Source organism: Rattus rattus, chromosome 12 (genome assembly GCF_011064425.1).
Source record: "Rattus rattus isolate New Zealand chromosome 12, Rrattus_CSIRO_v1, whole genome shotgun sequence".
NCBI lineage: Eukaryota > Metazoa > Chordata > Mammalia > Rodentia > Muridae > Rattus > Rattus rattus.
Window position 1 is genome coordinate 83961362 of NC_046165.1, and position 16568 is coordinate 83977929.

General features: G+C 45.3%; 1 protein-coding gene across 1 annotated transcript in view; it reads left to right on the top strand.

The window, feature by feature from the left end:
- The window catches only part of Atxn7 (ataxin 7), a 90106-nt gene that overhangs the window by 63649 nt on the left and 9889 nt on the right, over positions 1–16568 (top strand). The window contains 6 exon segments of the mRNA XM_032917276.1: positions 5481–5730; positions 7399–7658; positions 7897–7979; positions 13234–13481; positions 14705–14903; positions 15230–15351. Of these exon segments, the coding sequence (XP_032773167.1) occupies positions 5481–5730; positions 7399–7658; positions 7897–7979; positions 13234–13481; positions 14705–14903; positions 15230–15351 (1162 nt within the window).

A 16568-nucleotide genomic window follows, 5' to 3' on the forward strand; every position in this document is an offset into this window, starting at 1 on the left:
GGTGGTCCTAAAATACCAGGATTACTCTCTGGAGAAACTTGTTAAACTAAGGAAGAAGGGAAAGTGACAACATTGAAAATAACTTAAGGTAACTTACATTAAAATGTTGCTTTAAAACAAAATAACAACAAAATGGGCTTGAGAGTTACTTGGAGATTAAAGAGCACTCTGGTTACTCTTGCAGAAGACTCAGGTTCCTAACTCAAGTTCCAGCGGCTCTTCTAGCCTCTCCTAGCCACACACATGGAGGCAGAACACTCGTACATAAAACTAATCTAACATCTTTTTTTTTTTAAAGATTAATTTATTTTATGTATATGAGCACACTGTAGTTATCTTCAGACACACCAGAAGAGGACATCAGATCCCATTACAGATGGTTGTGAGCCACCATGTGGTTGCTGGGATTTGAACTCAGGACCTCTGGAAGAGCAGTTGGTGCTCTTAACCACTGAGCCATCTCTCCAGCCCCCTAATCTAACATCTTAAAAAAAAAAACCCAAAACCTATATGTAGTTTATTGGCTTTTCGTAAGAAGGAGAAAAGTTGCTTTTAATAGAAGTTTGGAAAACACTGAAGAGTTAGAGGAGCAGTGAGCCCTAGCTCATAAACCCTGCATGTACTGCCGTACGGCATGTGCCGCCCCGTGCGGTTAACTGACTTAGTCATGGTTAGTGACTGTTGAGGTGTTAGCCTAGTCTAGCAGAGGCTGCACATATCCTCACACAGTGAGGGAAGCTCACAGACGTCTGGGTGCCCTGGACATGCCTCAAACCAGATCCACCAGAATCTCTGAGAGAGATAGATGCAGGCTTTCTTTAAAATTAACTTTTAAAAGTAGCATACAAAGAAGTTCATTTATCCCAATCATACTTACAACATTTTACTTGGTGTGTGTGTCTGTGTGTGTTTCAAATCCACGTTCCACAAATGAGAGAAAAATGCTCCATTTCCTACAAATATCACAATTTTAATTTTTATAGTTGAGTAAAGTTTCACTGTGTGTATGTATATTTTTATTCTTTAGTCAGTTGGTGGACAATAGACTAGCTTTACATCTTGACTATTTGTATAGTTTAGATAGTCGACATGGATGTATAAGAATCTCTGTGGTCTGCTGACTTAGAGCCCTTCATGTGTACACGCCCAGGCATGGTTATGGAGGAGTCAGTGGGAGTCTTTTTCAGTGATTTGAGAAACCTCTTGACTTTCACAGACTCATATTTTACACTCTCAACACGTGAGAGTTCCTTTACTCCATGGCGTTTGTCAGCATTTGTTAATATTTTCATTTTATTTACTTGTTTGTTTTGCGTTCAGATCACGTGTATCCCAGGCTGGCCTTGATCTGCCTCTCCAGTGCCAGGAATTGCAGGTGCTCTCCGCTACACCCATTCCGTGAGGTTCTGGGGATGGAAAAGGACTTCAGCACACGCTGGGCATTGAGCTACATCTCCCTTGTTTTCTTGACAGCCATTCTGACTAGGGTAAAATTAAAGCTTAATAAATTCCAAAAATAAAAGCATTGATGCATTTCCTTAATGGCCAACAATGTTAAGCAACATTTCCAAATATTTGTCTACTAGTGTGCTTCTTGATTGGAGAACTGTGCAGATCTTGGGTTCCACTGTTTATTGACCAATCAGTCAATTGTATTGGTATTTAAATTTTGGAGATCTTTATAAGTTCTAGATGTTAATCTTCTCTGATATATGGTTGGCAAGTATTTTCTCCCATTCTCTAGACAGTCTTTTCAAGTTGTTCCAGTGTTGTACAGAAGTATTTAAATTTTATACCATCCCATTAATCAGTTACTGCTGATATTTCCTTCCTGTTGAAATCCGTGTCAGAAAGTCATTGCAGTAATTTGCCTACACAAATTTCTTTTAGCAGTTTCAGAGTTTAAAGTCATAAGCTAAGGGCACTGATTTGAACTGACTTTGTGAGACTGTGCTGCTTTTGTTTGTGGAGTTTTCATGCATCGTTTCTCCAGTGGATAGTTTGACACCTTTTTCAAAGATTGGGTGGCTGTGTGTTCATATTTCTGTGTCCTCTTTTCTATTTCATTGGTCGCATCTGTGCCAGTGCCATGCGGGCTTTGTTCTTCCTATAGCTCTGTAGTAAGAGTGGGCATCAGGTATCGTGGTGCCCACCAGCATCGCTCTCTGCACAGGATTGCTCTCCGGGACCATTTATGCTTCCGTATGAATTTCAAGAATTTGAGTGAAGAACACCACACATGTGTTGAACATGATGCCTCCTTGCCACTCTATCCACTGATCCTCCAATACGGTTTAGTTTCTCCTCTGACGAGAGCTCGTCCTTTGCATGTGCAGTGTTGGTTTTAGTGCTGCAGTGCTGACTTGGGACTCCTGACTTGAGGTACCAGTGTGTTTCCCTCAGATAGTTTTGTTGGAGAGCAAATTTGATTGGGTGCACTTGTTATCAAGTTTAGAAACATGTTATGTGAGGGGCAGGAGAGATGGCTCAGCTGGAAGGTGATGTTGCTGCTTTTTTTGAGGCCAAGTGTCATCCAAGGCCACCTGCTAGCCTCTGCACACACAGGACAAGGGGAGTTGCTGATGAGAGATGGGCTGTTGTTGGCGTATTGACTTTGTTGGTATTTCCCCTTAGTACTGTTGTTTCTCCTGTTTGTTTGTTTCATTGTAGTTTTAACATCCTGATCATAGCATCTCACTGGAGAGTGTATTCTATGATCATGTCTGTTTAGGCTCTAAATACTACTGTGCTTGCAAATCAGTGTCTTCTCTAGGTGTGGGAAATCACTAATTGCGTTTAAAAGAGTCTTTGTGTCTTTAGTGTCTATTGTTCTTTCTGAGCCATTGGTTCAGGGGAGCTTGCTCTCTTGTTTAGATCTCAATGTTTTCCATGTGTGCTCATCGTACTTCTTGTTTATAAATGTAGCCATTTGTCAGTCATTTCAGTAACCTAGTTACCTTTCCTTCTCTGACATTGCTATTTTGCTCATTCATCTTGCTGAAGTTTTCCTGCTTGTTGAGGATATTCCTGCCTGGGTCGTGGCATTATTTCCACACATCATTCATTTGCTGTGTCTTCTGAAGGTCACTGGTCATGTCCTCAGTACACTGTGACATCTTCCTACATTGTGCTCATTTTGATATCTTTAGATTCAGTTGAGTGGTAGCAGTCCTTTAGGGAGTTTTGTTAACTTGCTTATACTGTGCTTTTACATTGTGGATTGCACATTTCTTGATTTAGAAATTTTTCATTCATAGATCTTCATTCCAAGCCACCTTGTTCTTGAGAGCTTTCTACCTTCAGTAATTATCACAAAGAAAAGAAAAAACACACTAAATTAACACAAGAGCACTTTGTTTGTTTTAATCTTCACATCTTCTAGCTGGCCATTGTATTCATTCTCGCCTGGGTTTGAACTTGATAGAGCAGAGGCCTTCCTCACCTCTCCTGAGTCTGGGCTAACAGCTTCACATCACCGTGCTCCACCACATTAGAGCATTGGCAGCTCTGTGAGTCATTTCAGTGCAGCCAAGGGTAAGAACCCCTGAGCTACTGCCATTTGAAAAAAAAAAAAACTTATCAGAGGAAAAGCTGTACCAGTCTTAATAATGTTAACTGAAGACCTGTTTTGTGGATAACAGACAGGGCTCCTGAAAATAGGCCTACCTTGGGCAGCTGGCAAAATCATGTTATATCTTTCCAGTTGTTACTGAAAAGTGCGGAAACACTTGGCATGTGTTCATTTTAGAATATACAGGGCTCAAAGGGCCAAGCTAAATTTTGACTTGTCTCTTTTCACTTTTTAAAAATTAATCAAATAGTTTTACAGTGCTAGGAACTGATGTCAGAACCTCAAACATGCTATAACTGGATTTTCTTATTTTTTAACCTACGTGTGTGCACGCGTGCACATGTCTGTCGTCTTTTTGACTGTCTGCATGTGGTGGTGGGGTGGGGCATTGTGCAGTTAGGACTGTTCTAGTCTTTCGCATAGACTGGCTTTCAAACATCCTCAGTCTCCTGAGTGTGGGGACCAAGCACCTCCATTCCTAGCTAGGAAAACTAAGCTTAGAACCAAACAGTCAAGGTACTCAATAGAAATAGTAAACTGAAATACTGCAGGGCACGTTCCTTGCATATAGTTTCTTGCCGTGGGGTTTGGGGCTCTGGCATTTAACTTGTTGATTGGGAGAGTTTGGATTTTTTTTGTCCATGACCATTTGTGGCGTGAACGTGCCCGTGAAGTGCGTGACAGACCACAGAACCTGGCCCTTTTGGAGTAAGGTCCAGGATTCACTAAGACTTCCTCAGCCATGAGAAGATTTGTAAATTAGCTTTCAGTGGTGCTTCTAGTTATTGATTCTAAAACAATGTTTAAGTGTCCATATGGCTTTCCATATTGTGATAATGATGGTTTGCAAATCTCATAAAGCCTTAAATTAAAACAATGTGTGATGTCTAAATTCTGAGTTCAGGGCTACTATTAAGCTACCACCATAAGGTCCTCAGACATCATCATCAGACGACCGCCTCGCCTCTGACATGGTGTTTTCAGCAGCTCTTGATTTACAGCGGCCTGCGTCTGCTCGCAGACCCGAGGCTCAGTTCTCGGTTACACCTCTTAGTCTACGTAGTCAGACATTCCCGCCTGCTTCAGAAGAGGAAGCGGGGGAAACGGGCCTGTCTCTCGGTGGCGTTTCTGTTCTGAGCCTTTGGCTTTGTGGTGATGTAAAGCAGTTACGCTATCTGTGGTCAGCTGAGATGATTTTATAAAAAGGTGGGAGTGGTTTGAAATGACTCACCTGAAAAGCTTAGGACGTTCTTAGGGAATGCTAGGATGGTCCGAGAAATGTTCTTGTTTGCTGTCACAGCTTGGCCAGTGGTCTGTTTCTTACAGTTGTCTATTCTGAAAATCAGAGAGGTATTGTGCTAGGAAGAAGGAAGGCACACCAGGCAGTGCCAGCCAGCAGAACTGCAGATGAGTCGATCACTTCCTCTGGGTGAATTGTTCCATCCAGGGTGACAGACGTTTAGTGCTTGTTTAATCTCCGAGTGGGTTTACGTGGTGACCTCCTTACGTGATATACACTGGAAGCAGAAGGGCCAGTTGGTAGATAACTGAGTGGTCTTCTGGGCCTACCTAAGAGCTTTCAGGCAGCAGTGGCGCACACCTTTAGTCCCAGTACTTAGGAGACAGAGGCAGGGGATCTGTGCGAGTTTGAAGCCAGCCTTAGCTGGAGAGCAAGTTCCAGGGCAGCCAAGGCCACACAGAGAAACTGTGTCAACAAACAAAACAAAGCAAGCAAGCCACAAAAAAAAAAAAAAAAAAAAACAAACAAACAAACCCGCTGATCTAGAGCATGCTTTACTTAAGGACGTATGTTAGCAGCAGCATGTTGGTCGGTTTCAGGGAACTGTCTGGGCTTTCCATTTGAGGACTGCCTGCAGCATGTTCTTTTTGTCTTTGTTTTCTGTTTCAGAGAGAAGACATAGCTCATCTAGCAAGCCTCCCTTGGCTGTTCCTCACACTTCAGTATTTTCGCTCTTCCCATCTCTGTCCAAAAGCAAAGCCGGTGGTGCCGGTGGTAGCAGCCGGCCTCCTGGTGGAGGGGTCCTGTGCGCATCCTCAAGCTCCAAGTTACTCAGATTGCCCAAAGAGAAACTTCCGCTCAGGGCGAACATGAAGCCCATGCATCCCATGCAGCAGACTAAAGTCCCCCATGGAAGAGTGTAAGTATGGCCACACGGGGTTGTAAGGCTTACCTTAGCTGCTAGGATGAGTCAGCCCTGTGTGGAGCATCCAAGAGTGCCTGTGAGTCACTGGAGAGCTCACTTGGGGGGTTCAAGGACACTGTTAGCTCTTTTCGTTTCCCTACCTCCTGTGGGAAGCTCTTCAAGTTATCACAGTATAAACAAGGCTAGTAATATTTTTCAATTCTTTCCTGTGTGATTTATTTAAAATGAGCTGTATTTGTCTGTGATGTCATGTATTGACATGTGAATATGCATTGTTCTCTTTTTCTTCACATGGGTAAGGGGAGCATTTGTGCAGATGCTTTATGTGGTGTCTTTAAGTCATAGAAGTCTAAGTTCAAATCCGACTCTCATTGTCTTCACGGTGGAAGTGAGGCACTAATTCTTCTGGAGTTTAAGGCACAGCACTGAGGAGGGAAGGCTGGAGGGAGTCTCATTTCCAAGGTTTTTTTGACAAGCTTTTAAAGTGGATCTGCAGCTAGGGGCTCTCTGGAGTCGCTCTGGTTGAAGTGTCTCTGTGCCTGCTCTGTCACACTGTCTCGCAGCCTGATGGCAGAAGTGTCCCCATTTTGGGGAAGGGTATGTCACACATTTTACCCCCAGTGTCTCATGACCTTGGTTATCTAGAGAACCGCTCAATACCTGCTGTTACTCAGGGACCTTGCCCACTGGGTGAAGCCAGAAGAGTTTGCAGGGTCTGTGTTGTCAGGCTGTTCCAGGAACAGCTCTTCACCACTGTCTGACCTGGTTGCTCAGCCCCAAGGCTCTGCTCATGGAGAACGAGCACAGGAAAGTTGGCTTTCTCTTCTATGGCTGTCTGGAAGCCAAAGAAAGGACAGGGTAGTGTTTAAGTCACTTGGCAGCTTAACAGCTGTTAGAGTGCAGACTACACTAGGGTTTGCAGACTTACCCAAGCATCCATTGTGGAGCGAAGGCTCAGCAGGGACCAAGTGAAGCATTATGGTCTTGCTGACCTCACTCTTACCAGGTAAAATAACAGTAAGAGCAAGAGCATGAGGAACGTTGCTCTGTTAGTGGCACAGGTCTTCCCACTCACCAGCCGCTTGCCAGTTGCCTCTGTCCTAAGCTGCTGTCATAGGAGCCTGTGTTGAAGGATCGGAGAGCCGAAATGGTAACACACGATGTGCTGATTCAAGTCTTCCTTGTTGGCAGCAGAGAGCGGCTTCAGGGGACATCCAGTGTTGTGTTAGGTGTCTTCATTTAGGTTCTCAGAAGGCTTCCGTGCCTCAGACTCTCATGTTTCATTTAATAGTTTCTTTCATTGTCGTAATGACTCTTATGAGGGATTCTCCTGGACCTCTGTGGCATTATCTTGGTCCTTGTAGAACTCTTCATGCTTTGCTTCTTGTAGAAACTGCATTGACTATGGGGTCTGAATTCTCATAGGTCCATGGGGGTGAGGTTTACAAAAGGATAAAAGAGGTCAGTTTCATACCCTGGGCTTTTTGTCCAAAGGGCTTACAAACTTGGCTGGCTGTGAACTCTACTAGCTTTTCTTAGTGGTTCAAACAAAATGTAGACGCCTTCCCAGAGCCTGTGCATACTCAGGTAGACTGAGGCTCTGCTCCCATCGCTCTGGAGTACAGGCCTCTCATTTATTGTACTCTGACTTTCCTGCAGCAGCATGACACCCTCTGTGAAGGTGGAAAAGATGCACCCGAAGATGGACGGCACACTACTGAGATCCACAGTAGGGCCAGCCTGTCCCGCTCCTGTGAGCTCTGCAGTCAAGCCTGGCCTTAGCTGTCCCTCCATACCAAAGCCAACCTTGCCTTCACCTGGACAGACTCTGAATGGCAAAGGGCTTCCTGCAATGCCCACTCTAGAAAAGAAACCTGAAGACAGTTCTAATAACAGGAAGTTTTTAAATAAGAGATTATCAGGTAATAGCACAGTTCTCTCTTAAAGTTTCTATGGCTAGAAAGTTGGGTGTACAGATTGTAAATGAAAGACCTTAAAGCTGGTCGACCTGAGTGGGGAGGGGTTCCTTCATGGTGGACCTGTCTTTACTCGTGGTTTTATTACAGCTGTAGTCTGTGTATCTTGAGATTCCTCTTATTTAAAAAAATGATGGCAGTGTTCAGTCCACCTACTGCAGTAATGTTTGTGTGCTTCTGACAGAAAGAGAATTTGATCCTGACATCCACTGTGGGGTCATTGATCTGGACACCAAGAAGCCCTGCACCAGGTCTTTGACTTGCAAGGTAGGTGCCTTCTGAAGGCAGAAGTGAAGGTGAAGCCTTTGTGTACAGGGTTGTTGGCAGTACCATGCTATCCACACATTTGCCTGACCCCTGTGGAGCCGGTGCTTGCTGGCTCCTCTGGGTTGTGTAAACTAAATAACCTGTTTGTAATGAAAAAAAAAAACCTGTTTGACAGAACACGATATGAATTAGCATAACTTGTACCTGTGGGAGAGCTTTGTTTTTATTTTTTAATTAATTTATTTTGTTGTGCATGCCTTTGTGTATGAATATCACAGCTTATACATTGAGGTTGAAGGACATCTTACAGGGGTCAGATAGTTTTCCACCATTGTTTTTAGGTGACTTTAATGTTTTTTGCTTGTTTTTCTTTCCCCTTCTTTTCTATGTGTGTTTAGCTCATGTGTGGTCAGAGGATAACATAGAAGTTGGCCACTTTCTTAGGGCTTCATTGGTGTGAAGAGACACCATGCCAAGCCAACTTTTATAAAGGAAACATTTAATTAGGGCTGGGTTACAGGTTCAGAGGCTCAGTCTGTTATCATGGCAGGAAGCATGGCACTGTCCAGGCAGACATGGTGCTAGAGACAGAGCTGAGAGTTCTACATCTTGATTCAAAGGCAGCCAGGAGAAAACTGTCTTCCACAGGCAGCCAAAAGAAGCCCCAGCATAGGACCTCAAAGCCCACCCCACAGTGATGCACTTCCTCCAACAAGGCCACACACCTCTCATGGGCCAAGCAAGCACCTGAAACTGTGGGGCCAAACCTATTCAAACCACCACATTGCCACCATTGGGCTTCTGAGTATCAGACTCTGGTCATCAGACCCAGTGCCCTTCTCCAGCAAAGCTATCTGACTGGCCAACGCGACTTTATCTTAACTTAGATTTCAATTTTAATTTCTGTGGATGGCTTTTTGCAGCAGGGGACTTTAAAATGAGGTCTTCCCTCCTGCTCAGGTTGCTCTGGGGTTGCTGGCTCAAGATGTCCTCGTGAGTATTTGGATTGGTGACGTGCAGCTGCCATTCCCATCATGACAGGACTTCAGATGTGCTGGGAAATTTTAAACCTTTAAATGTCTAAATTTTCAAAAAACAATCATAAGCTGTTTTCTCCTTAGGAAAGTATAGCATGGATATTGTGATACTGGCATTCTCTCTTGGGTTGGTGGATACCTTTGACCTGAGTCCGAGTCCGCCCTCGGATCTCTCAGAGAGAAGGTCATACCTCAGAGGTGACCGTTCTTGTCTTTGATGGAGTACGATTTTAGTGATATAGTTGTATGTTGTGTTGGTGTTTGAAGGCAGCCACTTGGGTCTGTCCCGGTCTGAGCTGTGATGAAGCACGGCTGTGACAGTGCTGCTCATGTACACTCCACAGCATGGAGTAACCTCACCTCATGTCTGCCCTCCTGCTTACATGGCTGTTTGTGACTCGGGCTGCCCAGAAACAATGCTCCTTATTTGTTTAACTAAGATTTGCTGTAAAATGAGCCATGAAGCAAATGGTAGAGCAGAATTCTTCCTTTCTTTTATATTTGCCTTGTGGTTAGATCACCTTTTCCTAGTATTTCCAAGTGGAGAATACAGTATTGTTAACTGTTCAGCACACGTCTGCTGGGACTTAACGCATCTTCTATACTGAAGTTCTGTGTCTGCTCATAGATAATGTTTCTTCCCTGCTGTCCCCATGATCAGAATGACTACTATTCTACTCATGGGTTCTGTGAGTCTGAAGGTTTTGTATTGCACATGTCAGGGACTCATGAAGTAAGCGTGTCTCTGTGACTAGTTTGTTTCAGCTTGCACTGGCAGAAGTTGAGTATTTCATTTTGTTGAAAGGCTGAGGAATAAATATGCCCACTACAAACATGTCCCACATTTCCTTTGTCCACTCATCTGTCTGTGGGCTGTTAGCTCATTTCCATGTCTTGGTAAACATCACCTTGATGGACTTGGGAGTGCTAAAATCCCTGCAAGGCCTCAATTTCATTTCTTTTCATAACTACCAGATTGCCTGGGGTTTTCACGTACAGAATCTGCAGGGAATTTCATTCTGTTCTCTCTGTGCCTTCCTTGCTAGATGACCTGCTTTTGTATAGATGCCTACCATCTTTTCCAGAGAGTGTGTTGTTCTGTGTTAAGGAAGTCACTGCTATTGTTAGCATGGTGCTACGCTTATTGTCACACTCATTGTGTCAGTGTCAGTTCAGCATGAGACTAGTAGGAAATGCAACCTCCAGTTAGGCCTTGTCTTAGTTAGGGTTTTACTGCTGTGACCAGATATCATGATCAAGGCAACTCTTTTAAGGACAACATTTAACTGGGGCTGGCTTACAGGTTCAGAGGTTTAGTCCGTTATCATCAAGGCAGGAGCATGGCAGCATCCAGGCAGGCATGGTGCAGGAGGAGCTGAGAGTTCTACACCTTCATCTGAAGGCTGCTAGAAGACTGGCTTCCAGGCAGCTAGGATAAGGGTCTTAAAGCCTAAGCCCACAGTGGCACACCTCCTCCAACAAGGTACACCCATTCCAACAAGGCCACGCCTCCACATAGTGCCACTCCCTTGGCTAGGCATACTCTCACCTCCACAGGCCTGGACCGTGACAGGGGCCTGTACTGCCCCCACTGTTCTGCCTGTTCTCGCTTCCTTTGCTTTCTCTTTGACCCAGTACTGTGAGTTATGTGGGTCACAACATGTCTGACGACCCTCCCTCCATCCATGCCCATAAGTTGATGCCAGGCTGGTGTGACTGCAGGGGAGTTGGTGACTGTTGGCTTTTGTCCTTCTGTTTACCTGGTTACCTTTCTGTTGCATACAGCTGTGAGCACAAGCCTTATTTGAAGTCCCACAGGATATAATCAGCGCATGTTTTCTAGCCTGTGGACCTTACAGTCTGATACAGAAAACAAAGGTTTAGTCTTTCCTAAGTATAATTACCACTGTGTAACATATTACTACTGATGGTTTACGGACAGGAAAAGACGCGTTGTACTGGCTTATAGTATGAAGGTTGGCAGGCCTCATAGCCACAGAAACATGGATTCTGATATATGTGGGCAGTGGGGTTCCGAGGAAATAAGATGCCCAGGAAGCTGAACAGAAAGAGGGGAAGGCAGGTAGCAGAGGGCAGCAAGCAGGGGCCGTAGAGCAGAGGAGGCTCCTCGCAGCCAGCGTACACAGTCATCTTTTTTTTGTGTCTGAAGCAGCCTCAGCAGAGTTGCGATTGCATGGGTGGGAGGTATCTGGACTAAGCTTCCAAGCTCCATGGAAATCCTATTTCCTTTATAGACAGGGCTGCTACAGTATCATCTACTCCTGCATTTGGCTTTACTATGCTAAGCAACAAGAGATGTCCAAATATTAGCAGACATCTGTACATCACCCCAGGGGGACAGATATTACCGGTATTCGCACATTTATTCTTTGTACATGTATTGGTAGGCCATTCTTTTTACATGTCTTTGAAAATTCTTTATGTGTATGGGTGTTTTGTTTGGATTTCTGTGTGTACACCACCCATGGTGTCTGTAAGAAGGTGTCGGATCCCATGGGACTGGAGTTTGAGATGGGTCAAGCCACTCTGGGTGTTGGCAGTGGAGCCCGAGTCCTGGGAGAGCAGCCAGTGCTCTTTAATGTGTGAACCAGCTCTGCAGGAAAGGTCTTTATATGCGTTTTGGTTGAAGCTTTACTAACTGGTAAACATTCTTCTAGGACCTGGCACAGAAATGAACAGGATACAGTTCTTCATTTTCATTTAAGTTGCTTTGTTATAAATATATTTCCAGACATTGAGAGAAAGTAGGAAGTGCCTTCGTGTGTGCACGCTAGGTCTTGGGCAGACTTCGTCTACAGTCAGTCACCTGAGCTCCTATGAGCGTTGCAGGTAGAACTCCCCTGTGTGCATCTAGAATTTGATGCTTCCACGCTGTGTAGAGCCTTACGTCACTACATTTAAGAAGTGCAAGGAGTCCTGGATACATACACAGGAACTATACCAGTCTTGGGATTCTGAAACCTAAAGGAAGATGGGGATGTTCAGACTAATTCACTGTACTCGGGAAGGCGATGGGTGAGACTCTTTAGTTAATGGAGTCACCTGCTTCTGAGGGTTGCCACATGTCTGCTTCTGTGTAAACCCAGATGGCAGCAGTGTTGGCAGGAGGCTGAGGAGAGGAGTGCGACCCTGGAGAATGATTTTTACAGTGGTTGGACTCGATAATGGGCGAGGTTGACTTAACTCTGGTCACTCTTGAAGATTCACCTCTGTCCCCCGATAGGAATAGCCTTGTGCTTTGGGTATGTGATTTCCAAGGCTCCTGGGCTAGCACTGCCCTTCCAGAAGACTGAAGTGTACTCCCAGAATCTGTCTGCCTTGGGTGGCTTCCAGCTTTCTGAAACCTAATTCCAAACTTTCTGATTCCACGGTATTGCATTCACGTGCACATACCCATATATAGACACACGTACAGACATGATTGAACGTAAAATTAATATTTAAAAACATCAGCGCTCATCAAATACATTTGGTATATAGATGTTTTCTTGTAAGATGTGATGGAGTTGTCTTACAGCAGAATTATCATATTGTCTGCCTGCCCATTCCCTAGTTCAGAGACTGAAGAGACAGACAGACAGACAGTGGAATGTACTTACATGTTCCTGGTACTCACTGCATTTCTGTCTCCTCTTGTCAATGGTTCTTTTTCCTTCTGCCTTGAGTTCTTTTCGTCAAGTCTTTCTTGGCTTCCCCAGACTGTCTCTACAATTACTATGAGCTGGCTTCTCTCTTTATACTTCATTTTGTTAAAGAAAAGCAGTTATGTTTAATTTTTGTCCTCAGTTACTAAAAGAATACTTTACCAATAGTGTTTAAATTAGTAATCACAATTTTCTGATGGAGCTCGTAAGAGCCTGAATGAAGAAGCTGGTTTAGTTGCATAGAAATGAGCACCTGCCCTTTGTTCTGCTCGAAACTCATTTCTGCTTCTTTTTTTTTTTTTTTTTCCGGAGCTGGGGACCGAACCCAGAAACTCATTTCTTTACCCGGTCCTACAGCTGGAATGTGTGAGTCCAGCTTCGCTGAAGAGACCAGACTTTCGTTTAGGAAAGTTGGACACATCTCATCTTTGCAAAGCTCTAGGTTGCTGCTTTTATGGGGAGAAGTTTGGGGATGTACAGCATGTTAAACTCACTATTGAAACTGCTTGGTTTCTGTCTGTTGATTTTGTTTGTGTGTGTCTGTCTTTGTAGACACATTCCTTAACCCAGCGGAGAGCTGTTCAGGGCAGAAGAAAACGATTTGATGTGTTATTAGCCGAGCACAAAAACAGAACCAGGGAGAAGGAGCTGATTCGCCATCCTGACTGTCAGCAACTACCACACCCACTCAGGGACCCGCATCCTACCCCTCCTAGGACTCTGCCGGAGCCACACCTTCCTGCAGAATCAAAGCCTTCCTTAGCAAGTAAACCGAAACCTCACACCCCTAGTCTTCCAAGGTAAGCCAAGCCTCCAACCCTGTGCCTTGCCTTTAGGGAACGGCTGTACAAGTAGGCAAGCGCCCCTCCACCTCCCGTCCACTGCCGGGCAGCTGTACTGTCAAAGTGTGGTCTGCACCACTGTCCCAATGGAGCTGATGTTTTTTAAATTGGGTTTTACTATGAAAACTGTCCAGTCTTCAGTTTTGACCAGGGCTTATGGTTACAGACATAAACACTAGTGTAAAGCTAGAGCTGCCTGTCCTGTGGCGGTTCCATACCAGGTTTTTCTTAACTCTGTTAAGCAGAGCTCAGACTGGGTCTTTCTTTTGTGTTTCTAGTAGGGAAGTTTCAGATGGCTTTGGCCATTTATTTCTTCTGTTTTTGACTGTTTGCAATAGTGAGAAAGGTTGTAGACAAGCATTTAGTTTTAATAGTATCTGCTTATCAACATGGGTTTTCATTCACTCATTTGGGACTTTGTCTTGAGCATAAAGTAGGCATTTTAGCACCACAGAAAAGCAATGTGTCAGAGTGCTTTAACAAGAATTTACTGTGCACACAACTCAAGAGACAGTGATGAGAGAATATATCTGTTCTTATGCTTGTTTAACCAAGTTGAAGTGAAGGACTTTGGACCCATTTGGGAACAGGGGTGACTGGAATACGGTCAGGTGTCAGACCAGGATTCTGTAGTGCGTGCGTCCCTTGGCATCTTCTCACTGAGACTTGTCATCTGGAAGGTCGGGTTTACTCGGAAACCACAGGTCATCCCAGATGCAGACGGAATGATGCTCAGACTGACCGTGGGTGCGAAGTGCTGCCTCATTCTTTGTCCTCCTGTCCCTGTGGTTAGACTAGAGCACTCTGTCAGTCAGTCTACTTACCACTGTACAAGTCAGATACTTGGGACATTTTTGGGGATATGCAGAGCAGTCAATGAAAGAATTCTCATGAGTTCTACGTGTGCTCCTGTTTTGGGGAGGGAAGAAAGGTCCTGAGCTGCCTTGGTTTTGAATGGCAGGCATTCACCTTAGAATAGTGAGGTCGAGAGCTGTGTACACTGTGTATGAGAATGCACACGTGTGTCCACCGTCACCTGAGTCAGCCAGCATGCTGGCCTCAGGCTGCTGGATGGACCCTGTCTCCTCCATCCCCTGTGCTTTTAGATGTGTGACTTAAAGCTGCCGAGGCATGGGCTGTCTGTTCTGAGCTGTGCTGTGCTGTGCTGTTTACTCCTTCAGGCCCCCAGGCTGCCCTGCTCAGCAAGGAGGAAGTACCCCTGTTGACCCTCCTCCAGGCCGTGAGTCTCCACACCCACCCTTGCCTGCCACTGAGCCAGCTTCTCGCTTATCCAGTGAGGAGGGTGAAGGCGATGACAGAGAAGAGCCTGTTGAGAAACTGGACTGTCACTATTCAGGTCGTCACCCTCAGCCAGCATCGGTGAGCTGTGCGTCCCTAAGTACCCACATGCTGTGGCCTCCCCAGTGAAGCTCGGACAGGGCACTGGAAGGCACGGAGACCTTGCTGTGGCTGTGTGGGTGGGCAGCACCTTTGGGTGCTGTGAATCCATTCTGGGCCTCGCATACGTTTCTTCTCTCCCCCAAACTGTCGCAGGCGTTGCTGTGGCCGTGGTTAATAGCTTCTGGCACTTGAGGCATTTCAGCCCTGACCTTTCTCTGGTATTTTCTTCCTTTCTTGAGCCTGAAAGAGCCTGGCCCTCGGTGCTGGCGGCAGAGCTGACTCTTGTACGCTGTGCTCTCTTTCAGTTTTGCACTTTCGGGAGCCGGCAGATCGGAAGAGGGTATTACGTGTTTGACTCCAGGTGGAACCGGCTTCGCTGTGCCCTCAACCTCATGGTAGAGAAGCATCTGAACGCACAGCTATGGAAGTAAGTGTCTTTCGTTGGGTGGCATGGGGTGAGCTGACCTGCTCCAATCATGTATTTTCTTGATGACCTCACGTTGTGTTTGTAAGACTATGGCATGCTTATCTGCATGGGAGATGGCCACTGGCTAACGTAGAAAGGAAGGCCCTGCTCTGTAACACACTCCTCTGCTCGCTCCACAGCCCCACCTTGTTCTGGGCACGGGAGCACCCATCGGAAGGACCCCACATGCAAGGGCCCCATCATATAGTCAGGCATGTAGGGAGACAAAAGCCTGGGAAAGAAGAGGTACCGGCTTCCTACTCCAGTCTTTGCTCCGGGACTGTAATCACTCTTTTTTCCTTGTTAATTTTTAGTTAATGAGACTGATACAGTCACGTGGCAGGTTAGTGGAGGAGCCACCAGGTTCAGTTTGTTTCCAAACAGCTGAGATGGGAAAACCGGCTATTGATCCAGAGAAAGCTTTTCTGAGATGAACGGGTCTGGAGGAGCTGTCACTAGGGTGAGCAACACTGAGTTTCAGGAGGAGAACCCAGTGTGTGTCAGAAAAGGTGACGACTCGTTTGAGAAAGAGCAAGACAGAGAGCGTGAGAGTGCGACAAAACCCAGAAGACAGGGCACCGGCGCTCTTGGCTGCAGCAGCAGTCATCTGGGGACTTGCACGTTTATACCTTGGAGATTGGGGCTCTGGTGTGCTGGGACGTGATGCAGGGTCTTGGGCATAGTGGCTGAGCACTCTGTCACTCAGACCGCCCCACGTTTGAGCATCTTGTTATGTATCCTAGTGTTTACTAAAAATAGTGTAAGAAAAAGAAGGGATCGATGGCTACAAAAACTTGAATTCATCATTTCAAGTAAGCTTATTTTTATGCAACACTTTTCAAAGATTATTTTGCAACTGTCAAAGCAGGAGATATTTTTGTATACCAAGGAGAATTTCTAAAGCTCTTTGACTCAGGATTGTCTTTTAAAAGAATATTTTGGGAAAACTTGTGTTCAGTGAGATATTTTATTACAGGGGACACTCAAGTCATCCATTGTCCATCCAAGGTCCACCGTTGGTTAGCACCTTTTGAATGGATGATAGTAAGGCCATTTGCTTTCATGGCTTGGTTTCCTGGTAGTCAGATATAAATGGTTGGGGCCTTAGTCTCTAATCAGAGAGTCTATTTCCACGCCTGTGGACAGGACCTGGATCTGTGTGTGCACTTAGCTTGTAG